This window comes from Streptopelia decaocto, assembly GCF_964273445.1.
Source record: "Streptopelia decaocto genome assembly, chromosome: 8".
NCBI lineage: Eukaryota > Metazoa > Chordata > Aves > Columbiformes > Columbidae > Streptopelia > Streptopelia decaocto.
In genome coordinates, this window is record NC_138662.1 from 150,741 (window position 1) to 171,272 (window position 20,532).

General features: G+C 42.6%; 1 protein-coding gene across 6 annotated transcripts in view; it reads left to right on the plus strand.

Annotated features, from left to right (window-relative positions):
* ATG7 (autophagy related 7) overlaps nt 1-20,532 on the plus strand; it is a 115,906-nt gene that overhangs the window by 33,403 nt on the left and 61,971 nt on the right. For 5 of the 6 annotated variants that reach the window (XR_014184786.1, XR_014184787.1, XM_082060184.1 and 2 more), the window contains one exon: nt 10,270-10,392. The exons of the other annotated variant lie outside the window; for it this stretch is intronic. Coding sequence is in view for 3 of the 5 variants with exons in the window: in XM_082060184.1 (XP_081916310.1) it covers nt 10,270-10,392 (123 nt within the window). In the remaining 2 variants the exon portion in view is untranslated. The remainder of the gene's footprint in view (nt 1-10,269; nt 10,393-20,532) is intronic. 6 annotated transcript variants of the gene reach the window in all.

Here is a 20,532-nt window from a genome sequence, read left to right on the forward strand (position 1 = left end):
ATTACGATGGAATTTTTTTCCCTGAGAGGAAGGGTGAATGTGATCAAGAACCCCAGAAATCTTAGAAGTAACATTAAGTATTATTCTATTTTGCAAACAGAGGGAAGACTGTGGAATCAGCAGTGTGTGGAGTTTTGTGCACTGGGGGAGGTGGGGGTGTCTGTGTGAACAGGTAGATGATAATTGGAAAATGAAACATAAAAAAACCAGCACCGCTACAATCTAATAAGGTGGGAGAGAGCTCATTATCTGTGTCCTGTATCCGAAATGAAGTACACGATGTAAATGAAACACGTGTAGCTCCTGTTACTCCTTGCGGAGTGCGTGGCAATGACTGGCAGCCTCCCGGCGTGTCCCGGGGCAGCCCGGCCCAACGCGCTGCCCTGGGCACGGCTGCTGCACAGGAGGGGCGCAGGGCAGGACACAGCCTGCTTGGTTGTTCTTAAATCGCTACCAAAATTCAGCAAGCAGGTTGACGTTCCCATGAGTCAGCACTGCTGTGGCCAGACTGCAAGAGTTAGAAATGAGGAATGTTTTCCACTGTTTATTTAGAGTAGTGGGATGCAGGTTTATTGATGTTTTATAGATAACATGAGTTCTTGACACCAAACACCTTCCCAAAGTCAACAGAAGGGAGGATTCAAAAAAAAGAAACAAAATTTGATGCTGGATCTTCTATTACCGAAGAGAAGCACCGTTGTTTAACAATTCAGTGAGATGACGAGCAGGATGGTGGGCAGGTGAGGCCGGGCGGCGTGGGCCGTGGGCACTGCTCCTCTGCTCCCGTCCCACGCACCGTGGCGCTGGAAATCAGCCTGCACGAGGGACTGCTTAGTTTTCTTTTTGACTCATCTCTCTTATTCCCTGTTGTACTTCAGTTGGAGTTACAGCAGGGACTGATTTCTTGCTGTGATTACTTACTGTTTTTCTCAAGGAGAAAAAAATAATCTGCTTCTCCACAACACATCAGTAACATGTTATTCCATTGTAGCTTATGTTGTTAATGTATTTATCTACATTAAGAATTGACACAGTTTATAAAAAGTTAATGATCACTTTGTGCCTTGTGAGACTAAAACACCCACCCACATATTTCCACGTGGGTGAGGATTTATTTTGCATTCGGGGCTCTGAGAGGAAGATGCATTTTCAGAACTTGTGACTGCAGGAGCAGTGAACCTGTGCCTCCCAGCAGCGGCAGCTCTGCGCGCAGCTCACAATGGGTGTTTGCAGTGGGGTCTTTGCCACTGCATCGAAATGTTGAAATGTGGAGGTTTGCGTCTTTCGTGGTTTGCTGAGCAAAACCAGTTTTTGTTACCCAGCCCCCTATGCTAAGATAATTGTCTTTATTTTAGCCAATCCATTTGTCTTCATCATGTAAGATGACTTCTTCCTTAGCTATCTTAGTGAGTTTGAATCCAACATGGCATATAACCTGAGTTTGAATAACAAAACAATATTCCTCCCCAAATCATTCTGGTTTGGGGTCTTGTCTCCGTGGCACCAGGGAGTAGATAACTAAGGCTGACAACAAAGTGTTTTCAGGAGCCTTTCTTCAGGATCATGTTCTTTGCAATGGAAGTTTTGAACTCTGCTTATTGAACGATCAGGAAGTTTTCTTGACAGGGCGGGAGAAAGAGGAAGGAGAGTAAAAGAACAGAGAACATACAGCTCTCTGAAGCTTTATTCCGGCTTCCCTTTGCTCCAGAAAACCGGCAATTTGGTTGTTATTACTTTCTGTTTCAGAATACTAAAGCTGCTAGGTTAAGAATCCATTTCTAGTAATAAGTAACACACTTTTGCCCTTCAGAGGGGAAAAGAAATGATTTTGTTGTTTCGTACTTCTTTTATTTGGTGAATTTGTTCCGTGTTTCCTGATGTTTGAGTGCAGTAGCGCGTTGGCGTGTGCTGGTGTGGCAGCACCGTGTCGGACAGCGGGAGAAACGCTCCGTCGCAGAGATGCCCGAATTTGGTCCAGGAAGCAGCTGGTGTTACTGACTGGTCCGTGGTGTTGACTGGTTCACTTGTCTCCAAGTGAAATAGCATTAAAGAAGAAAAACTATGTTCCAGTAATTGTTCAGTGATCTGACATGAGTGCAAGATATCATTGTGAGCAGTAGCGAGTGGGAGAGAGAACGGATTATGAGGTCTGTCTCAAATAGAAATCTCCATCTGAACTAAAAGGAAAACCAGAATTGTTTGAAGTGTTTAAGTGAAAATACATAACTCATACAATACAGTTTCTACACCATGAATAAAATTAAATTTCCTGGTTTTAAGTTTCACCAGCTTTAAAATACTGTTTTTAAGGGGAAGAAGAAACCTGCCATTTTAAAAAACATTTAATTCATATTTCTGACAGGTTGTATTTCAGTTGGATTTAAATTAGATTTCATGGGTCCTAGAGTTGTTTGGGTTTTTCAATGTTTTTTCTTCTTCCAATTCAATTGCATTTTAACTACAATTAGTACAAAGTTAAAGGACTGTCAATCGGCAGGAAGGAGAGAGGATCCACCACAGTTTTCGGATATTGACATTTTCAATATCTAGCTGTGTCTAGAGTACTGCTTTTAATTATTTATTCTAATAACAATGCTGCCTTGTCATCTCTGTGAAGCTGGTACAGAATTCCTTTTGTGGCAGTAAAAACCAAACTGAACTAAGCCAGTTTGATATAAAATATCTACTTGCTGACAGACTCACGTAAGAATTGCAAAGTCCAGACTGGAGAATCCTGGACTGGATAAAACCGAGGAGCGTGCAGGTGTGGTGATGTTAGGATGCTGTTCATCCTGCCATTGCGGAATGTAGAAACAGGTCAGATCTGATTCTGTAGGTTTCTGGCTGGAACTCAAAAGGTCAGTTGTTTATTTTGCTGGATATGAGTAATCTGTAATTGTTCTTTTTACTTCCATAAGGTTTTTGCATACTTGCAACCTAATGCCTTCTGTTCCCTTACTTTTTGTTTAGTTATTCTAAGGATTCAGTGCATATTCATCAAAGAAAACGTAGACACAGTATACTTTGTGTCTGCCTAGATTTTTTTATTTGTAAAGTGAGGAATCACTTTAAGAAAACAAAAAAAAAAGCTGCATGTTCCTGGCTGTAACATAATGATTTTCCATATTAGTGACTATTAAAAAAGTCATTCAATATGTTGACATATTTAGTGCAGTAAGTGAGACAAAATACTTGTTCACATCAGTTATGTGCAAAGAATATTAATTGTCAATTATTAGAGTGTATATACAAAAAACTGAGTGTGAAAAACTGGCAGGGTTATGTAAAGTTTTGAGTCTAAATCCCATGAATGAACATTGTCAGGTATGCAGGGTTATTGCTTGTATTTCAATTATATTTTTAATCTCATGAGATTCAAGGGATGTGTACTACATCTCTTCCCAGATAATTTTTTAGTACCTTCCTGTTTTTAACTAGTGTCATTTTTTCTTGTCTGTGTTTCTGCATTCTCCTCAGCGCAGTGTCTGGCGGGTCTGTCCACACCTATACCTGTGTTCTTTTGTTAAACTTAGCGAATCATCAGCCTCACTTTACTGGGCAACTGTTCTTCTGTTTGCAAACACCCACACAGGCATTTTTGAACAGTTTAAGTTTAACCTTTATTCAGTTTTTCCACATTTTTACAGGGTTGCCTGTGTCTTTGCAGAAGTGTTGCTGTTTTCTTTGAAATTGGAAAAAAGTGAAGGAAATTGAATTTTAAAGGCTGGCGAAGTAAGCGAAACTGATGAAATGCAGTAAATATGTGTGGTTTTGGTGAAAATGCTGGTTTTCCTTCTCAAGTGCAGTTTTGCATGGGTCTTGTAGCAAATCTGCTCTGCTGTAGTCTATAAAATACAGATTTTTAATGTGGAGCTCTGGGCTGAGGAGCAGCTGAGCGCCCGCGTCTGTGCTCAGGGCAGGGGGGCTCTGGGTGCTGGTGGCAGCGGTGGCTGCTGAGGGTGGGAGCGGGGCCGTCAGTCACTCCATGGCAGCACCGCTGACTGTGCTCGCCTGAGCCAGCCCGTCCAAGGGGCGCCGCTCCGGTCCTGTGGAGTCAAGCTGTACAGCAGCCAGAGCAGGATTCAGTATGAGGTAGTTGCTTCTCTGTGAGAAGAATCATTTTCTTAGCTATTTGGGGAAGTGGCCTTGCTTCACCCCCAGCACGAGGGCTTTCCTGTGGGGAATGGGGGCTGTTTCTGGGCTGTGTCTTCAAGGCAAAATGAGAATAGTGTTCTAGATGCTTTGCCCTGTGTTCGGGTAGCAAACAGGTTATCCAGGCACAGATGGTCTTTCCCCTGAGCTTTACTGGCGAAGAAGAACGACTTTCTGCAGTCACCGTGCGGCAGAGCGACTGTTGCCACTGGGAGCTGGAGCCAGAAATGCTGTGGCTGCTGATGCCCTAATCAGCAGAAGGTTTGGGCAGGAAGCAGAACTGGGATAAATAAAGTTGTACATATCCGTCAAGCATAAAATGTGGAGCGAGCGAGAGATGCCTATTAGGGGACTGAAGGATCTGCCCATGTTTTACAAGAGGTCAAGTCAGATGATCTGATGATATTGTCTGCTTGAAAACTCTTTTGTTCCTCTGTTCTCAGTCTCCAGAATGGAGATGTTTATTTCCTCCTGCTCTCCCTCCCCCTTTATCTTTCTCTTCACTCTGTTCACTAGTGCTTTCACTTGTACGCTGGGAAGTAGAAAATCTGAAGATGCCATTATGTTTCAAATAATTGGTGAGAAATATTTTAGGCAGGAGTAGCTAAAATAAAAATCTCACTGTTTTGTCTGTACTATTAGTCTATCAATTCATATCAGGAAAAACGGTCACTTGCATATAAAACATATCAAGGTTATTTCCAGCAAGCTCAGAATACGCGCAGCTCCTGAGAACTGAATGTAGACAAGACTGTGCTTGAACTGACATCTCTTACATTTCTAGGAACTCTAATTTTTCTCCTTTTCATTATTCAAAAGAAGAAACTGAGAAGTCCTAAGCTAAGAAAATCTTGTTGAGACCTTTCAGGGCCTATTTGTCAGTAAGTCCATACTCCATTTTCTGTCCATTGCATTTCAAAATCGATGTAGGTAATAGCGACAGATAAGACACATTTGTGTTACTACATTCCTCCTGTAAATTAAAAGAGCAGTCTCTTTCTTAAATGAATTTTCAGCATATTGTGCTTGGATTAGTGAAGGTTTTATACCGACTCGCTTTCATTTCTAATTATGATTATGGGAAGGTAAAGAGAAAACTGTATATGCAGAGGGTGTTTTAATTATTTGGACATGAGCCAAAAATGATGCCATTCTTGCCTAGTGGTTTATAACCTTCGAATATTTTCAGAATGGCCTCTTCAGTGTGCACCTGAATCCGGCCTCTGCAGAACTTGGCTTTATGGTCGTGTTCTTAAAACTTCATTGTGTGTGAACGCACAGGTGTGTGTGACCATTCATACACATACTAAGATAATACTTGGAGTGTTATCAGAAGATGAGATGTATTAAGAGTCATCTTCATGCTCATCTAAGTCGTCAGTCTCTTCTGTTCCAGTATCATGAACTGAGTCTCTGAAAAATCTTTACACAATCTGCAGAAAAGTTCCATTTTGTGATGCATTCTTTTTCAGAGATGTATTACAGGATCACTTTATTAGGCTCTTTAGGACCAAATGGCAATAAAAATGGAAAACTTCATGAAAAGGCAGGAGCTGGGGAGCTGCAGGTTTTTGTGAGGAAAGCAGGCTGGCGGGTGCCGTGGTGGGATGCCGAAGGTTCAGCGCGGCCTGTGCCGCTGCCCAGGCCCAGAGTCCAATGGCTCATGTGCCTCAGTTCTCACTTAGAGGGATCCTGCACAGTTGTCTTTCACTAAACTCCCTGTTTTAAGAGCAGATACATTGAGCGTTGAAGGGTTTAACTAGGAAGATTTTATATCTTCCTTATTTTCCAAGCAGCTGTTGAAACCAAAATGTCTCTTTTCTGCATGTTAACACTCGCAGCAGTTGACTGGTCTTTCTGCACTGCCTGTGATCACTGGATAGTTACCAGTGTGCAAAAATATATCTAGGCCTGTAAAATGTCTCAACAGAACACCGAATGTTGTGATTTTTCTGACTCTGAAACGTTCAGTGAAGTGTCTGTGCCCTTTGGGGGGCGGTGGGGGAGCCGCCGTCGCGGAGGGGAGCGTTCAGAGCCAGGAGGGGTGTAACGCGGCCCCCTGGCTGCTTTGGGGGCCGCTGTCCATGGATCCTGCTGCGCTCAAACAGTAGATCCGGTGGCATCACTGTCTTACTGAGGTTCTCCGGAAGGCAAACAACACCGTTTCAGGCTCGGCAGGTGCTGACCACTGAGAGAACAAAACAGCCAAAACAAATGGAGATACTGGTAAAAATTTTTGAAATTATGAAAAGGAAATGAAGCATAAACTGTGAGACAACTTTACATCAGTACCCACATTTTTGGAATTAGGAGGCTTTTTATTTTTGTATTTTTACTTAACCAGATATTCTATGCTATAACGCAATCCAGGAGCCAGATTCTCTTTTTGTATGTCTTTCTACTCAGCAAATGAGACTTCTTTGTGGACAGTGCTATTAAGAATGTAACACCAAGGCTGCACATCTGTTTCTCATTTCAAAACAAGTTCTTTTACTCTAAGCCTCTCTTTTTTTCCCTCCTACCATGAGATTAATTTATTTCAGTAAACAGACAAGAATAAGAAGATTGCTAATAAAATGGGTTGCTATGTATCATTTACACAAAAGACTTAAGCAATACATTAATTTCTCCCTGTTGTGATAATGTGCATCCACGGGTTCATTTGTTCTATTAAAATGCCATCATGTCAAAAATCAGTTGTAGCTGTGGCTCTGTAAAATGGAGACTGGAACCCAACTTAGAGCCTCAGCCTGCAGGGAGATTTACATGTGTCAGTAAAGAGTGTGGTTCTAACAATTTAACAAATGTGTAACAGAGATGAGATACAGAAGGCATCCTGGAAAGTGACCTGCAAGTGAGAAAAAGAGAAGAGTTCCTTAAGAAATCTCTATTGCTCCAGCTTGCCTTGCTAGGCAGAAGTACATCTTTCTGCTTCTTTTGGTTGCTGCTTTCCAGCTTTTTCTGCTTGAGAAAATTAATTGCTATGTAGTGACATGTCACCGAATGAACGGATAATGACGCGTTTACTCCCACAAAAAGCTTCTGAGGGATTTTTTACATCTGCAGCCAGGCAGTGACTAATTTGAGATCAACAGGAGCAAAGTTAGAACATCCCTCCAGCATTTTCCTCCCGTAAAGCTGTGATTCCGAATGCTCACCCTGGTACCAAGCGTGGTGGTGGCAGCAGTGGGGATTGTGAAGAACTGAGACGGCAACTGTGAGCCTGTAGACTCTGCTGGACATGGTTAGATAGGAGAAAATACCCTTTCCACACAGCCACAAATTGAGCACTTATTAAATCTGGAAACATATTTTAGAAGTATTTTGTGCCTATTTGATGAGTAGACTGGCTTTATTCCTGATGACCTGCAGAGTATTCCTGTGTGGTCCCCTGGCACAGGAATTGGAGATGAGTTTTATTTTGCTTCGTTATTTCTCTTTTTGAACAAATATATGCCACATTACATTTATCAGAGGACAGCTGTTACTGAATTTGTGTAATGCATGTTAGATGTGCTCAGGTTGATGGTGTTTATCCCTGTTGGCTGTGTTGGGCGGATGTGCCGCCTGCGGCCCCGGCTCCTTGAGATGTTGTTCTCTGGGCCAGTGGGGCTGGAATTTCTGTTTCAAAACCACTTAACAGCTACTTCTGTTCAGCAGGTTGTTCCAGCAAGTGCACGTTTTGATAAAGGTTTTCGGGCTTCTGTGGGTACTAATACAAGAAAAATATTATGTATTGTTGAACTTTAGGTTTTTAAGAGACCATGTCTACAGTCAGATTTGTTACCCTAACCTAGATGTGCCATTTTGGCACAGTGCAAAGTCTAGAAGCGTGATATGATGGAGTTTACACAGGGGAAAAATCAATTTTTAAATCTTTCCATAATAAGAGCAGGTTTGGTCCTACTAATGTATAGCATTTCTGCCCAACTTAAACAAAACCTGCGCACACACACAAAAACCCAACAACAAACAAGTAAACAAAAGAAAACAAAATGAAAAAAACAGGCTACAATTCCCTAGATCAAAAAATACTATACCTTCAACTCATGGTTCTGTAATCTGCCGGCTGCTCCGTGTGGTTTTTTTTGAAACCTAAGTATGCAGCAGATTATTTTGCTGCTAAATGGACATTTTGCATGAAGAATTGAGTGCAGATCCCAGTCTGTTTTTACTGGTAAACTTACATTCTGGCAGCTAAATATAAATATATTTTTAAAGGAGCTTGGATTCCCGTAGGACCCGGTGTAAAGTCTCCCCGGCGCTGTTTTGCTGAAGGATGCTGTTGGGCTGCACAAGTTCCCACAATTTTAAAATTTATCAATGCAAAGGCTGAGACCTTTGGGAATTGTTAAACTACAGAAGAGTAAGGTTGTTGGGAGTAAGTTGTGGTTTTGGTGGGATTAATCAGTAATGAAGCCATTTCCAGCCCCAGCCCTCTATTTTGCCCGTCCTGTTGTCCCCAGAAGGGTGACCGGCCCCTGGGGCCGGGGCAGCGCGGCTCCTCCGTTTGTCTGTAAACCTCGGGGTGGCGCTCGCTGGGCTGAGTCACCTGTTTCACAACAGAACGAACTGCAGCCCTTTCAGGGTGTTTTTCTTCTTCTTTTCCAGAGGAAACAAATTCCACTGGTTCTGGGGGCCTCGTCCGTGCAGTGAGAGCGGGTCTGTTTAAGGAGCACACGAGCTGTACAGATTTCTCTTACTGCAGCTTTTTTCCCAGGACAGCTGTCTGCAGAGGACGCGTTTCTGGCAGGTGCGGTACGACGGCAGTGCCGCGCCGCTCGGGAAATGGATGTGGTGAAGAGGGACTCGTGCAGGGACCTGAGACAGACAGGGGTTTGAACAGGCAGGAGCAGCGCACGTGGGTGGGAGGCAGGAGCGGATTATCAGAATCAGCAGCTGGAAGAGGTGCTGCTGTTACAGGTGTCGGGTTTGGCAATGGTCGTCATTCTGAAAAATAACAGCCATATGTGAAACTGCCTGCTCATTAGCTCCTTTTTCTGTCCTTCCCTCTTGAACTGATGTTGATTTATCTGAGGGAGATGGTGATTGAGATGAAGGTCTAAATGTTGAGAAAGGTGACAATACCTTTCACAGTAAGAGGTGTTGGCAGGCGTTCTGTCCATCCATGGCCTCCTGCGTCCTCTCTCTGTGGGGCGATACTGATGATCCTTCCCCTGCCTCTGTCGGTACCGCGTACACTCCTTTGTGTTAAAATGTGGCGTGTTTCTGAGGCCGCTGCGTGCATCCGGCTCGCGCTGCCTGGGTTGCTATGGGAGAAGTTGCTTTGCAGCCTGCGGCTCAGCTGCTTCACCGCTGAGCCCGGGACAGCAGAGCAGCTGTTCAGGGGTAGAAGGAAAACCAGAAAGCAATGGACACTGGGGTTGCTCTGTCATAAGTTCCTCCCATTTTCTTGCTACCTGCTTTCAAAAAACTTTTAGAATCACATTCATCTTTTGTGTTTATCATTTAGTTCCTCAGTCTCTATCATACTTGATTGAAATCAGCCTACCAAATAGTTATTTAAGCTAAAGCTGCATGAAATAAAATTCTTCATTGATCAGGGGCTTGAGAGAAACATAGGCTGAAAGCATCCTCACATTCTTGTCTCAAAAGATAAACTGGAAAAATAGGAGTAGCAAGACGGGGAGTGCTTTAAGAGACAATAGTCTTAGAGCCACGAACCTCTGGAGGTTGGGAGGATGTTGGACTTGGACACTGACTCGGAGAACTTTCCAGCCTGTCCCAGCGAGGTTCTTTCCCTTCACTCATGTATCGGAACGGGCTTTTATTGCACCTAGTGTAACTCAAATGCTCCTTTCATTACTTCAAAATGAAAATTTTTGTTCTTGCCATAGTGTCTGTCTTGTTTTAAGCTTGAAAAAATGTTGAAGCCAGGAAACTTCAAACCTCACTTCTCTTCCTTCTTATCTCCACCTTTCCCACTTTACAAATTGAGTTGGAGAAATTATCGCCTTTTTTCTCTCTATGCTTTCTATATGCTTACAATATACAGCCATTTTCTGAGCGTTCCGAAGGATTGTGCTGCGATTTTACGAGCAAAGTATGATGAAGAGTCGCATGATGAGCATCCTTTTCTGTTTGTTTATTTGACAGGTCCTCGACCAGTATGAACGAGAAGGGTTTAATTTCCTAGCTAAAGTTTTTAATTCTTCACATTCCTTCTTGGAAGACTTGACAGGTCTGACTTTATTACACCAGGAAACACAGGCTGCTGAGGTAAGAAAACACACTTTGGATGTTAAGGATGAAGAGGGGGCAGTAAAGGGTGCGTGGGTTTCTGTTCAGCTGTACAACCGTGTGATTAAATGAATCACGGATAGAATCGGGCAGTTGTATTTCATTGACAGGATGATTTGCACAAGCCATGTGCATATTCCATCCAGTGAGATAAGATGTGTCGTCTTAACGTTAGAGAATAAGAAATATTGTTGGATGTGAGAGATCTTTCTTTTTTAAGAATAGATGATGGGATGCACATGGACAGCCAGTTAGAAATGTGTAGCATTATTATTATAGCATTGTAATATTTTGGGAAATGACAGAAATCTGTTAAGTGAGAGTTGCTGCTTGAAAGCCGTGAGCTGTGCGTCCCCGGGCGCGTTGCTGTTTGTGCGAGCACCGCGCGTCCTGCTGGCAGCGCCGGCGCCGCGGGGGTCACAGCCACAGCATTGACACGGGGCTCTTCAATCAGGACTTGTTATATCTGCATTTTCAAGTGTTGCTTTTAAAGAAAACAAGTGACTTGTGTTAAGCAGGGTAAAGAAATCGGTTATCTTTTTAGGTCAATCTAAAATGTGATAATTTTACTGCTTGAGGGATTGTAATATGGGGCAAACAATGCTGTTTCTTTATCTAGTGACAAAAATTGTGATCTGGAATGGAAGTGGGGGATGTTTTGTTCTCGTGGGAGATAACCCTGTCTGAATGAGTTTCAATAAATGTGAAACAGGTATCTATCCTAATAATGTATTTTATACTGATTTGTAACCCTTACTCTGTCTGCAAACATCTATACCGTTCTACAGCTGTAATTTAATTTTAGTGTCGTTGTATCACATGGATGTTTCGAAAGTTGGCTTTGAGAAGGGATTATTCCGTTACTGTAGCCTGTGTAAATGGTGTTGCTGTTTTTTCAGCTGGAAACAGCCCAGCGGGGTCGCTTAATAAGGTTTGTGGGGATAATGATGACTTAGCTCTCTGTTTCATTTTTTAACCTTTTAAAATAATTGAAGCAGATGCTGGAGATATTAAACTGTGAAATACCTGATGCATTCTTAAATCACACTGGTGATACCTAGAAAATACTTAAATATCTATATGAGAGGGATCCAACAAAGGCAGACAAATCCCCTTTGACAGGTGCTGCTCATGAGCGGTAATAGTGACTGAAGTCTGATCGCCATACGTGATTATTTAGGCTGCGAAGAAGTGTCTGGACTGCTAATGGCAGCACTAAAAACAGTTGCAGCTGCCCTGGTTAGTAATCTATTATTTTGCAGATATTCATTAATATTTTTTTTGCAACTTCAGAATGTATACAGGTGTTTTTTCTGAAGTTTTAGATGTTCTTTACAAAATGGAGAATCTGTGAGTTTATTGCAACTTAACTGAGGTTCAAAGTTTTTTATAAAAAACTGAACTAATGTGCTTTTGAAAATCTCTGGGTCGAACAGTTGGGTTGATGCAGTGAAATCATTGCTCATGGGTGAAAAAACTGACGTACAAAATAGTTGCAAAGCTAATGCATTCAAATTAGCCCAACTGCCATAAAACCAGCGACTTTTCTTGATTGCTTCCCTGTAGCATTGCTGTATTTTTGTAAAAACGTGTCTGTTTTATCAGGGTTAACCATTTTAATGGTCTTGATAAAGTTTGTGTTGATGAATGGTAAGGTCCAACATGCAGGTTGTTTGCAGATTCTAGAGCTTCCTTTCTTTACATTAAAAGACTTATTCTTCTGTTACGTTTTGCCACGGTTGACTCTGAAAAACAAAGATGGTTTTGTTGTCTTGCACGACTCCTTCAGTACATAGTCGTGGGCAGTTTTAAACATTCTTAGGTGCACAAGAGAGTGCTGTTGGTGTATTTTCTGTTGAATCTTTTCTGTATTTTGAGCTCGTTTTTCTCATCCGATGCGGTTGGTGCGGTTTCTCTTACTGTGTTTGAAGGCTGCAAAATGGCTTTTCAGGTTTCTGGCTACTTTTGAGCTGCTGTTGGCAGAATGTGTTCTCTAAAACAGGAATAAAATCTGTTAAGATCAGTGCTCTTCAGGTTAATTTAAGATATTCTTGGTAGATGGCATTCTAAAAACTGCAACAACAGTAGTGAGAGAAGTTTTGTAAGACAGGTATGGCCTGATTTCGTAATTAGAATATTTGATTGTTCTGTTGAGAGGTTATTTGCCTTTCTGCACTCACACTCTTCAAAGAAATTTTATAGATGGTTGTTGGGTTTGGGCACCATGGAAGTGGCTTCTGGGAGCTGAGGGTTTTCCTTTCCTCCTGTCCGGTAAGATTTGAGCAGTGCCGTTGCGGCGCTGCAAGGAAAAGAGACTTGTAAAGCTGCGTGTCATCCAACCTCGAATTTGTCGCAGTGATGGCACAATTGTGTTGTAATTCCATATATAAAGTCACTGTTATTGGGCTAATAAACTTGCATCTGACGTGGAAACTTCTCAATCTTGTTCATTTTTTTTTTTTTAAATGATCACTCTTTAAGTCTTGATTCATTAAGAGCTTTTAATGGAACGTTTTGTCAGCAGTTGCCATGGAAAGGTTACCTGCGCACCAGCTCAGCACAGGCCGTGTTTGCCCAGATTAAAGCAATGTCATTTGCAGTAAGACATGGAAAACTTTCCACTTACTGTCAATCTTTTTAACTTGAATTGTTCCATTTCCTTTTCTAGTGCTGTGCCCTTGACATAAGTGTTGTTACCATCTTGACATACTTTACCTTATCTTTTTAAAATGACTGATAAGAATATAATAATATTGAATTGTGTAACCAGAGTAGGAATCATAACACAGATTTAGTTTGTGGTTCAGATTTCTTGCTAATTGCAAGGTTTTAGTCAATAGAGCACCTGTTTCTTTAACAGGAGATGCATCAGGAAATTATAAACGTTCTACGTGGCTTCCTTAGCATGACAATTTACTCAGTGAATATTAAAATTAACAAGTGTTTCTATTCTGTCTTGAAATGACAGTAAATTTCGGGCATCTGCTCTTCCAACATCTGGCTCTAATTTCGGCTCCGTGGAGCGTAGATATGTCCGTAGAGCTTCCCCAGCGGGCTCTATGTCCGTAGAGCTTCACCAGCGGGCTCTATGTCCGTAGAGCTTCCCCAGCGGGCTCTATGTCCGTAGAGCTTCCCCAGCGGGCTCTATGTCCGTAGAGCTTCACCAGCGGGCTCTATGTCCGTAGAGCTTCACCAGCGGGCTCTATGTCCGTAGAGCTTCACCAGCGGGCTCTATGTCCGTAGAGCTTCACCAGCGGGCTCTATGTCCGTAGAGCTTCCCCAGCGGGCTCTATGTCCGTAGAGCTTCCCCAACGGGCCCTGGTGCCGCGGCCGCCGTCGGGTGCCATTGGCTGGGGAAGGTCCCTCAGCACGTGGACCCGTCTGCGCCGGGACCTGCCCAGCCCGTGGAAACACGGCCCTTCTGTCTTCCAGAGCGCGTGGTCTCCTCACTCCTAACCTGAACTTTTACCTTGTTCGCTGTGCAGTCAGGTTCAATAGCTGTGCTTAAAATAGAGGGAGCCTGTGCATCTCTTGAATGATTCATCAGAAAGTCAGGGCATTGATTCGGAGACAGAACAGTGAGGAGTGGAGTGAATTCCAGTTCAGGTGATGGTTGTGTATCACAGTGTGGCTCTAAAAGCAGCTGCTTTCCTTGCCAGAATTAACCCTGCAAAGTATGTTGGGGTTTGCTGCTGCAGAGAGCTCTTTGTATTTAGTGTCAAATGAGAAGTTTCCTGATACGCACTTGGTTACTCTGTGTTAAAGATTCATTTTTGCTGATGCGGCGCACTTCTGGAAGTAAAAACTGACTCACAGATAAAACCCATAGTCAGGATTATTCCGTAGTTGTAGAAGAACCCTTCCCATTTTGTAAGGTTTTCTAAGAAGTTACTTTGTTAAGGGTACTCATTTTATTGGTGCCTTTTTCTTCTAAAACAACTGGTGTGTGTAAGTGCTCTTCACACCCCTGGCAGTGGAGCAGCTGGTGAAATGTTCTGATAGAAGGAGCAATAATAGCGGTAAAGTGAAATCTTTGCATTAATTCACTGTAGTATATGCAGTTGAATTTCTCTATTTTCAGAAATACAGAAGCTTAAATTCTCTCTGTTCTTAATAAGACCTAAGTATAAATATACTTTCTTCCTTGGGATTTCAATTCCTAAATTACTTGGATGCTTTAGGAAGCTTTACTAAACTTTCTGCTGTCATCAGGATGAAAGAAATCATAAAATACATAAAAGAAACAAAGATTTTGGTTTATGACTGATTAAACTACGAGGAGTGGTTCAACTCTTGCAATCTAAGAGAATCATAAAGAATTTTGGAAGAAGTCAAATCCAAACCAGAGTTCATATTGCTGAATGTGATTATAAAGGTCAGATGCTGGTGCCAGCAGGTCATGATGTTTATATTATTTTACTTTAGTAACTTTGTACTTAAGGCTTTTTGTCTCTTATAATGTGATCCATAGGATCTGCAGTTTCTATGACAAGTTCTTGTGGTCAGTGAATAAGCCCTATTTGGTATTTGCAAAATATTTGCAAAATCCCAAATCCCAAACAAATATCACTGTGACCCAAACAATGGAGATCAGAGCGCTGATCCTACAGAAGGGTAGGATTCATTTAAAAAAAAAAAAAATCATGCTTTGAGCTTTTCAGATAGGAGGAAATAATAGAAAAGCCTTTTTTATTCTGATTCTATACTTTTTTGGAGTTTGTGCCTGACCAGTTTTTGCCATTACCTGGACAGGCTGGAGAGCTGGGCAGGGAAAAATTTAATGAAATAGAACAAAGACAAGTGTAGAGTCTTGAATCTGGGCAGGAACAGCCCCAGGTTGCAGTGTAAGTTGGGGAATGACCTATTAGAGAGCAGTGTAGGGGAAAGGGACCTGGGGTCCTGGGGACAGCAGGGTGACCATGAGCCAGCACTGGGCCCTTGTGGCCAGGAAGCCAATGGTACCTGGGGTGGGTTAGAAGGGGGTGGTCAGTAGGTCAGAGAGGTTCTCCTGCCCCTCTGCTCTGCCCTGGGGAGACCACACCTGGAATATTGTGTCCAGTTGTGGCCCCTCAGTTCCAGCAGGACAGGGAACTGCTGGAGAGAGTCCAGCGCAGCCACCAAGATGCTGAAGGGAGTGGAGCATCTCCCGTGTGAGGAAAGGCTGAGGGAGCTGGGGCTCTGGAGCTGGACAAGAGGACACTGAGGGGGGACTCATTCCTGGGGATCAATATGGAAAGGGGGAGTGTCAGGAGGATGGAGCCAGGCTCTTCTGGTGACAACCAGGGACAGGACAAGGGGCAATGGGTGCAAACTGGAACACAGGAGGTTCCACTGAAAGATGAGAAGAAACTTGTTCCTGGTGAGGGTGGCAGAGCCTGGCCCAGGCTGCCCAGGGGGGTTGTGGAGTCTCCTTCTGTGCAGACATTCCAACCCGCCTGGACACCTTCCTGTGTAACCTCATCTGGGTGTTCCTGCTCCATGGGGGATTGCACTGGATGAGCTTTCCAGGGCCCTTCAACCCCTGACACTCTGGGATTCTGTGACAGGGTTTAGCTCTAGTAATAGCAGCTGGTATTAAAAGTGAACTTTGTGCTTATTCAAATTTGGAAAAAAAAAAAATCAGAATTTCCAGTGTGCTTTGCTATTAAAAAGATCCTGCTTGTTTCTGATTCTGCATTATGTTGTGCAATGTATTCGATACTGAAACAATAACACAGGAATAGCCAAATAAAGCCAATCAAAACCGAAAAACCCAAGTTCAACATTGTAATACTAAGTACTGTAACTTTCCGTTAACCAAGCAGCATTCAGAATTGAATTTTACTTGATGTGAACATTTCCAAAAATAACCTTACTGATGGGTAGATGAAAATTAATACTTTTCTGTATCTGTGATCTTTTCTGTTTTGCTCCATTTTTTAAATCTGGTGTGTTTCAGGAGAAATTTGCTTTGACAGATTGAGGCCTACCCTGGAATCTCTTTCTTAAGAGATTAAGAGATTAATCTGTTTTCTTTCAGGGAGCTGGGTTGTTCCTTTTTCTTTCTGAGTTTTCTCATGATGTCAATTACTGTCATCATTTTTCTTCATCGAGCAATAATTCCCAGATCTTCAAATAATGGTAAATATTTTTCTGCAAGAAAATTCCTGTTGAACACAGTCCAAATGAGAAATGATTCGTGGTTATGATAGATTTTTAAAATGTATGTAAATTTCCAATATATTCTGTTTGTTATGCTTTGCCATTACATGCCTAAAATAGATGTAGAATGTCTTTTCCTCAGGTCGATTTTCTGCTGATTCTGTGGTATTTCTGCTGTTGAAACTTTGCTGAGGAGAGGTGGTGGTTACATCAACACAAACCAGTTCAAACTGAGTTTCGCTGCCTTCGAACAAGCCCAAGAATGGTCTTGATGCTGATACCTTGTGCTGCTCTTTGAAGAATTTAGAAATATCTCTGAAGTGTTTCCTCTATTTCACACTAAAACATTATCTCTTTGTCCTTCCCCCGATACCTGACTGATAATTCCAATTATTGTTGCTAACAATACTCAAATGCCCTTCCCAGGACTTATGTCAGCAACTGATCTGCACAAATACACGTTTCATGATATATTTGAATAAATATGTGTTTGTCCCTTGGGGACAGGGCGGGCCACGTGCAGTCGTTTGAGTGGAAGTCGCTGGCAGGACGGAGGAAGGACCAGGCCGAGAGGTTTCTGTGGGCACAGGCGCCCAGGAACCCTCCAGGAGGCGCGTCCTGCGGGGCCGCGGCGGCACTGGGGCCTCGGCGCCATTTTCAGCCACCGCCCCTCGCTGGGTTTCCGTGCCCACAGGAGGACGGCAGAGCAGTGCTGCCCGTGCCCCTCTGACCCACGTTGGCATAACATCCTGTGTGACCTCGTCTCAAAAACCTCACTTGTAAGTGCTGGCATCCGCCAGTTAAAGGTGTGCGTGATTAGCGGCAGAGATCAATAGACTTATTAGACTTGTACTGTAGTTAGTCAAATTAAATGAAGCTTTGCAAATTCAAATGTAAGAATTAATATTTGGGGGCAGAGATAAAGGAAATTATGACTTCAGTGTAGATGATTTTTAAAACCCTGTTGATATCAAGCTGTCTTTTTCATTTGAAATTTCAAATATATGGAAGAAACTTAGACAAACCGCTGAAAGAAATGTAATAATGACACTTGGGTTAGCAGCAGATGGCAATTTTGTTAATGTGTTAGACTGAATGGCTGTCATAGTGGCAAAACATTGATAGAGTTTAAATCTGTCCCTATATAAAATTTCACAGTAAACCTTGTACAGCTATAACATGGAAAGTAATGCTATGAATCAACTTATAATCTCATCAATTTTTATGTGAGGGAAAAAGCTATGCAACAAATAGCAGTCAGTGCCTCATTTTGTATGAGCTATAAAAAAAAATCAACCTTAGTAATACAGCACCTTTGCAGGTGCTATGAAACTGCTGTAGCTCTAATATTTAGTCTCTGTTCGTAATAATATCTGTGCAGCTTTTGAGTACTGGCTTATGTAGATAGAATTGAGGGTTGTTTATCCTCTTGATAAACAGTATTGATGAGATCGGTGCTGTTCAGTGTGTGACACCTGCTCCCACGGGGGCTCTCGGCGTCGGTGCTTCGGGGTGTTGCCGCGTGAGCTCCAGCAGAGCCCGCCTGCAGCTGCACACGTGCCGGAGGTTTCTTTTGTATCCATTTTTTTAATTGCTTTCATTAGATCAGTATCTAAACATGAAATATCTGGACTGATGAAGTAATGCTTCCGTTTGTGCCATGATAGTCAGTGCTACTAAATTGTTCTTTATTTGAGGTTTTAGACTATTTTTAGTTAATGATGAACATAGTACCCAGAATTTTGAAGTGAACTACCATACTGAAGCTGTAAAATCTGAAAACTGATTTGTTGGTGTCTTTAGAAACTAATCATACCTCTAATGATCTTAGTACACTTAGTGACATGTTTTTACTGTTGTCTCCTGTAAGGCAGAAGCAGACATTCCCCCAGTTTTCACGTGTAATGATCCGTCACAACGACCGAGCAGGTGGGATAGGCCGCCGTGATTTCTCTGCGGTGTGCGACCCCCCACGGGGCAGAAGCTCCCAAGGGCCTCTGTGCAGCTGGGATGGCGAACCCAGGGGCTCGGTCATCGAGCAGCGTCCGCACAGCCCAGGGACCCCCGCCCACGGCACCGGGGACCTCGGCCACGCGAGGTCTGGGAAGGGTTTGTAAAATGATTAATCACATTTAATAAGCAGTTAATGAGAAAGCATTGAGGACTCAACTGTCAGATTCAGTAGGGGATGGGTGGAAAGGAATGGTTTCTTGGAGTTAACTAGAGACAGGGCATGAATTGTTTGCAAGTGCAGGACAAAACATGATCACCACGTTACATATTCCCTGTTCCTCCTCTTTTTTTTCTGCTTTGGACAGGAAGTGCATTTTTCCCTATGTAACCAGGTGAAACTTTTTCTCCGGGAACATTCCCACTCTTCTGATACTTGACTGAGATAGAAGTGCTGCACATCCCTATTGAATAATATAATTTTTATTACATTATTTATTAACAGTATAATAGATTACTGTGTAATTTTCCATGTTTTCATTTCACCTGTCCCTTATATTGGTAAGGAAACACTATCTTGAGTGTTTTGACTGTTCCATCAGCAGGAATAGACACAAAATCTATTAATCCAGACACAAAATGCAATCCTTTATAATCTAATGGTAAAGAAAGGTGATCAAAAAAGTTAAAAAATCAAGTAGGTTGCCCATGGAGATAATTTTACAAAGTGCTTTTCCTCCATCTCCCTAATGCTGATGCAGAGTTTTAAGGTAAAGCGATGCCGTACAGCCATACTCAAAAACTGATGTGGTGTCGCTTCGAATCAGTGGGGTTATGGACGTGACATTCCTATAAACTCTTGCCCAATTTTCTCTCCTTGTACTCCGTTTCCACTTTGCCCCGAAGAGGACTAGTACTGTACAACACTACCCTGTGTTTCAGGGAGAGATTTGTTACCTGACTCGTGAGAGGCACCGAGAACTCTAAACCTCTAACAGGTAATGAATGCTCCATCTTCCTGTCTTGCGTAAACTGGGAAAAGAACTTCTCCGTGTTCTCAGCTCTGCGCCTCAGCGGCGTCTCACTGAGTTAAAAGGAGTGCTGCCCATCAGCTTTGTATTTAAAACAGGATCAAAGTTTATAATAGGGGGGAAAAAGTATCAAAAATGTGGTGACAGTAACAGTAACAATAATAGTGTGCAAGTCTGCCTCTCACTCCTGCATTCCTGCGTGTATGCGGAAGAGAGGACCCTCATGTAGATGAAGAAAAGAGGTCATAATATATATTGTGATTTGTCAATGTTATTCTACAGTATATGTATTTAATCATACTATCCTAATGTTCAGATATCTAGCTGCCTTGGTATAGAAAATGCTTTCTGGATTTTCCGCTTGTTTTATTTAGTTGTTCGCTCAAACCTGTCTTCCCGTCACCTGCCTTTGTTGTCCCCCTGCATCTGTCTGAAAGAGAATATTTTAGCTGGTTCATATGGCCTTTGGATAGTGCTGCTGTCAAATCCTCACATCCCTCTTATTTTAAATCAAGATACCGTATATTTTTCTCTGGAATACTGCCATAGTACCTGGTAATCTGGGTGGATTTGGGGTTTCTGTGGCTCCCAGGGCTCAGGCAACAGCGAGCTGAGGGACGGGCCGTGTTGTGCCGGCGCCTGCTCTGCAGGGTGGATGAGCGCGACCCGACTGTGATCCTGGTAGGACCGAATGAAATCAAATGCCACTGACATCACCTTGTTCAGTGAAGGCAGTAATAATAACATATAGATAAAAACCTTAGCAGAGTACTCTGTGTCTCACGGTAACTGGGTTCAAAAGTCCCTGGAGTAAACTTTTGGGGAATAACTGTTTTGGAAGTCTGCACTGATTAGGGTTCATTTTCTGGTTCTATCACAGTAATTGTTTAACTGTGATTTGGATCTGATTTTCTTTATAGCTGCAGCACTAACTTGGTACGTGATAAACAAAAGGAGAGTTACAAGTGATTATGATCCTGTTGAAAGAATGTCTTAA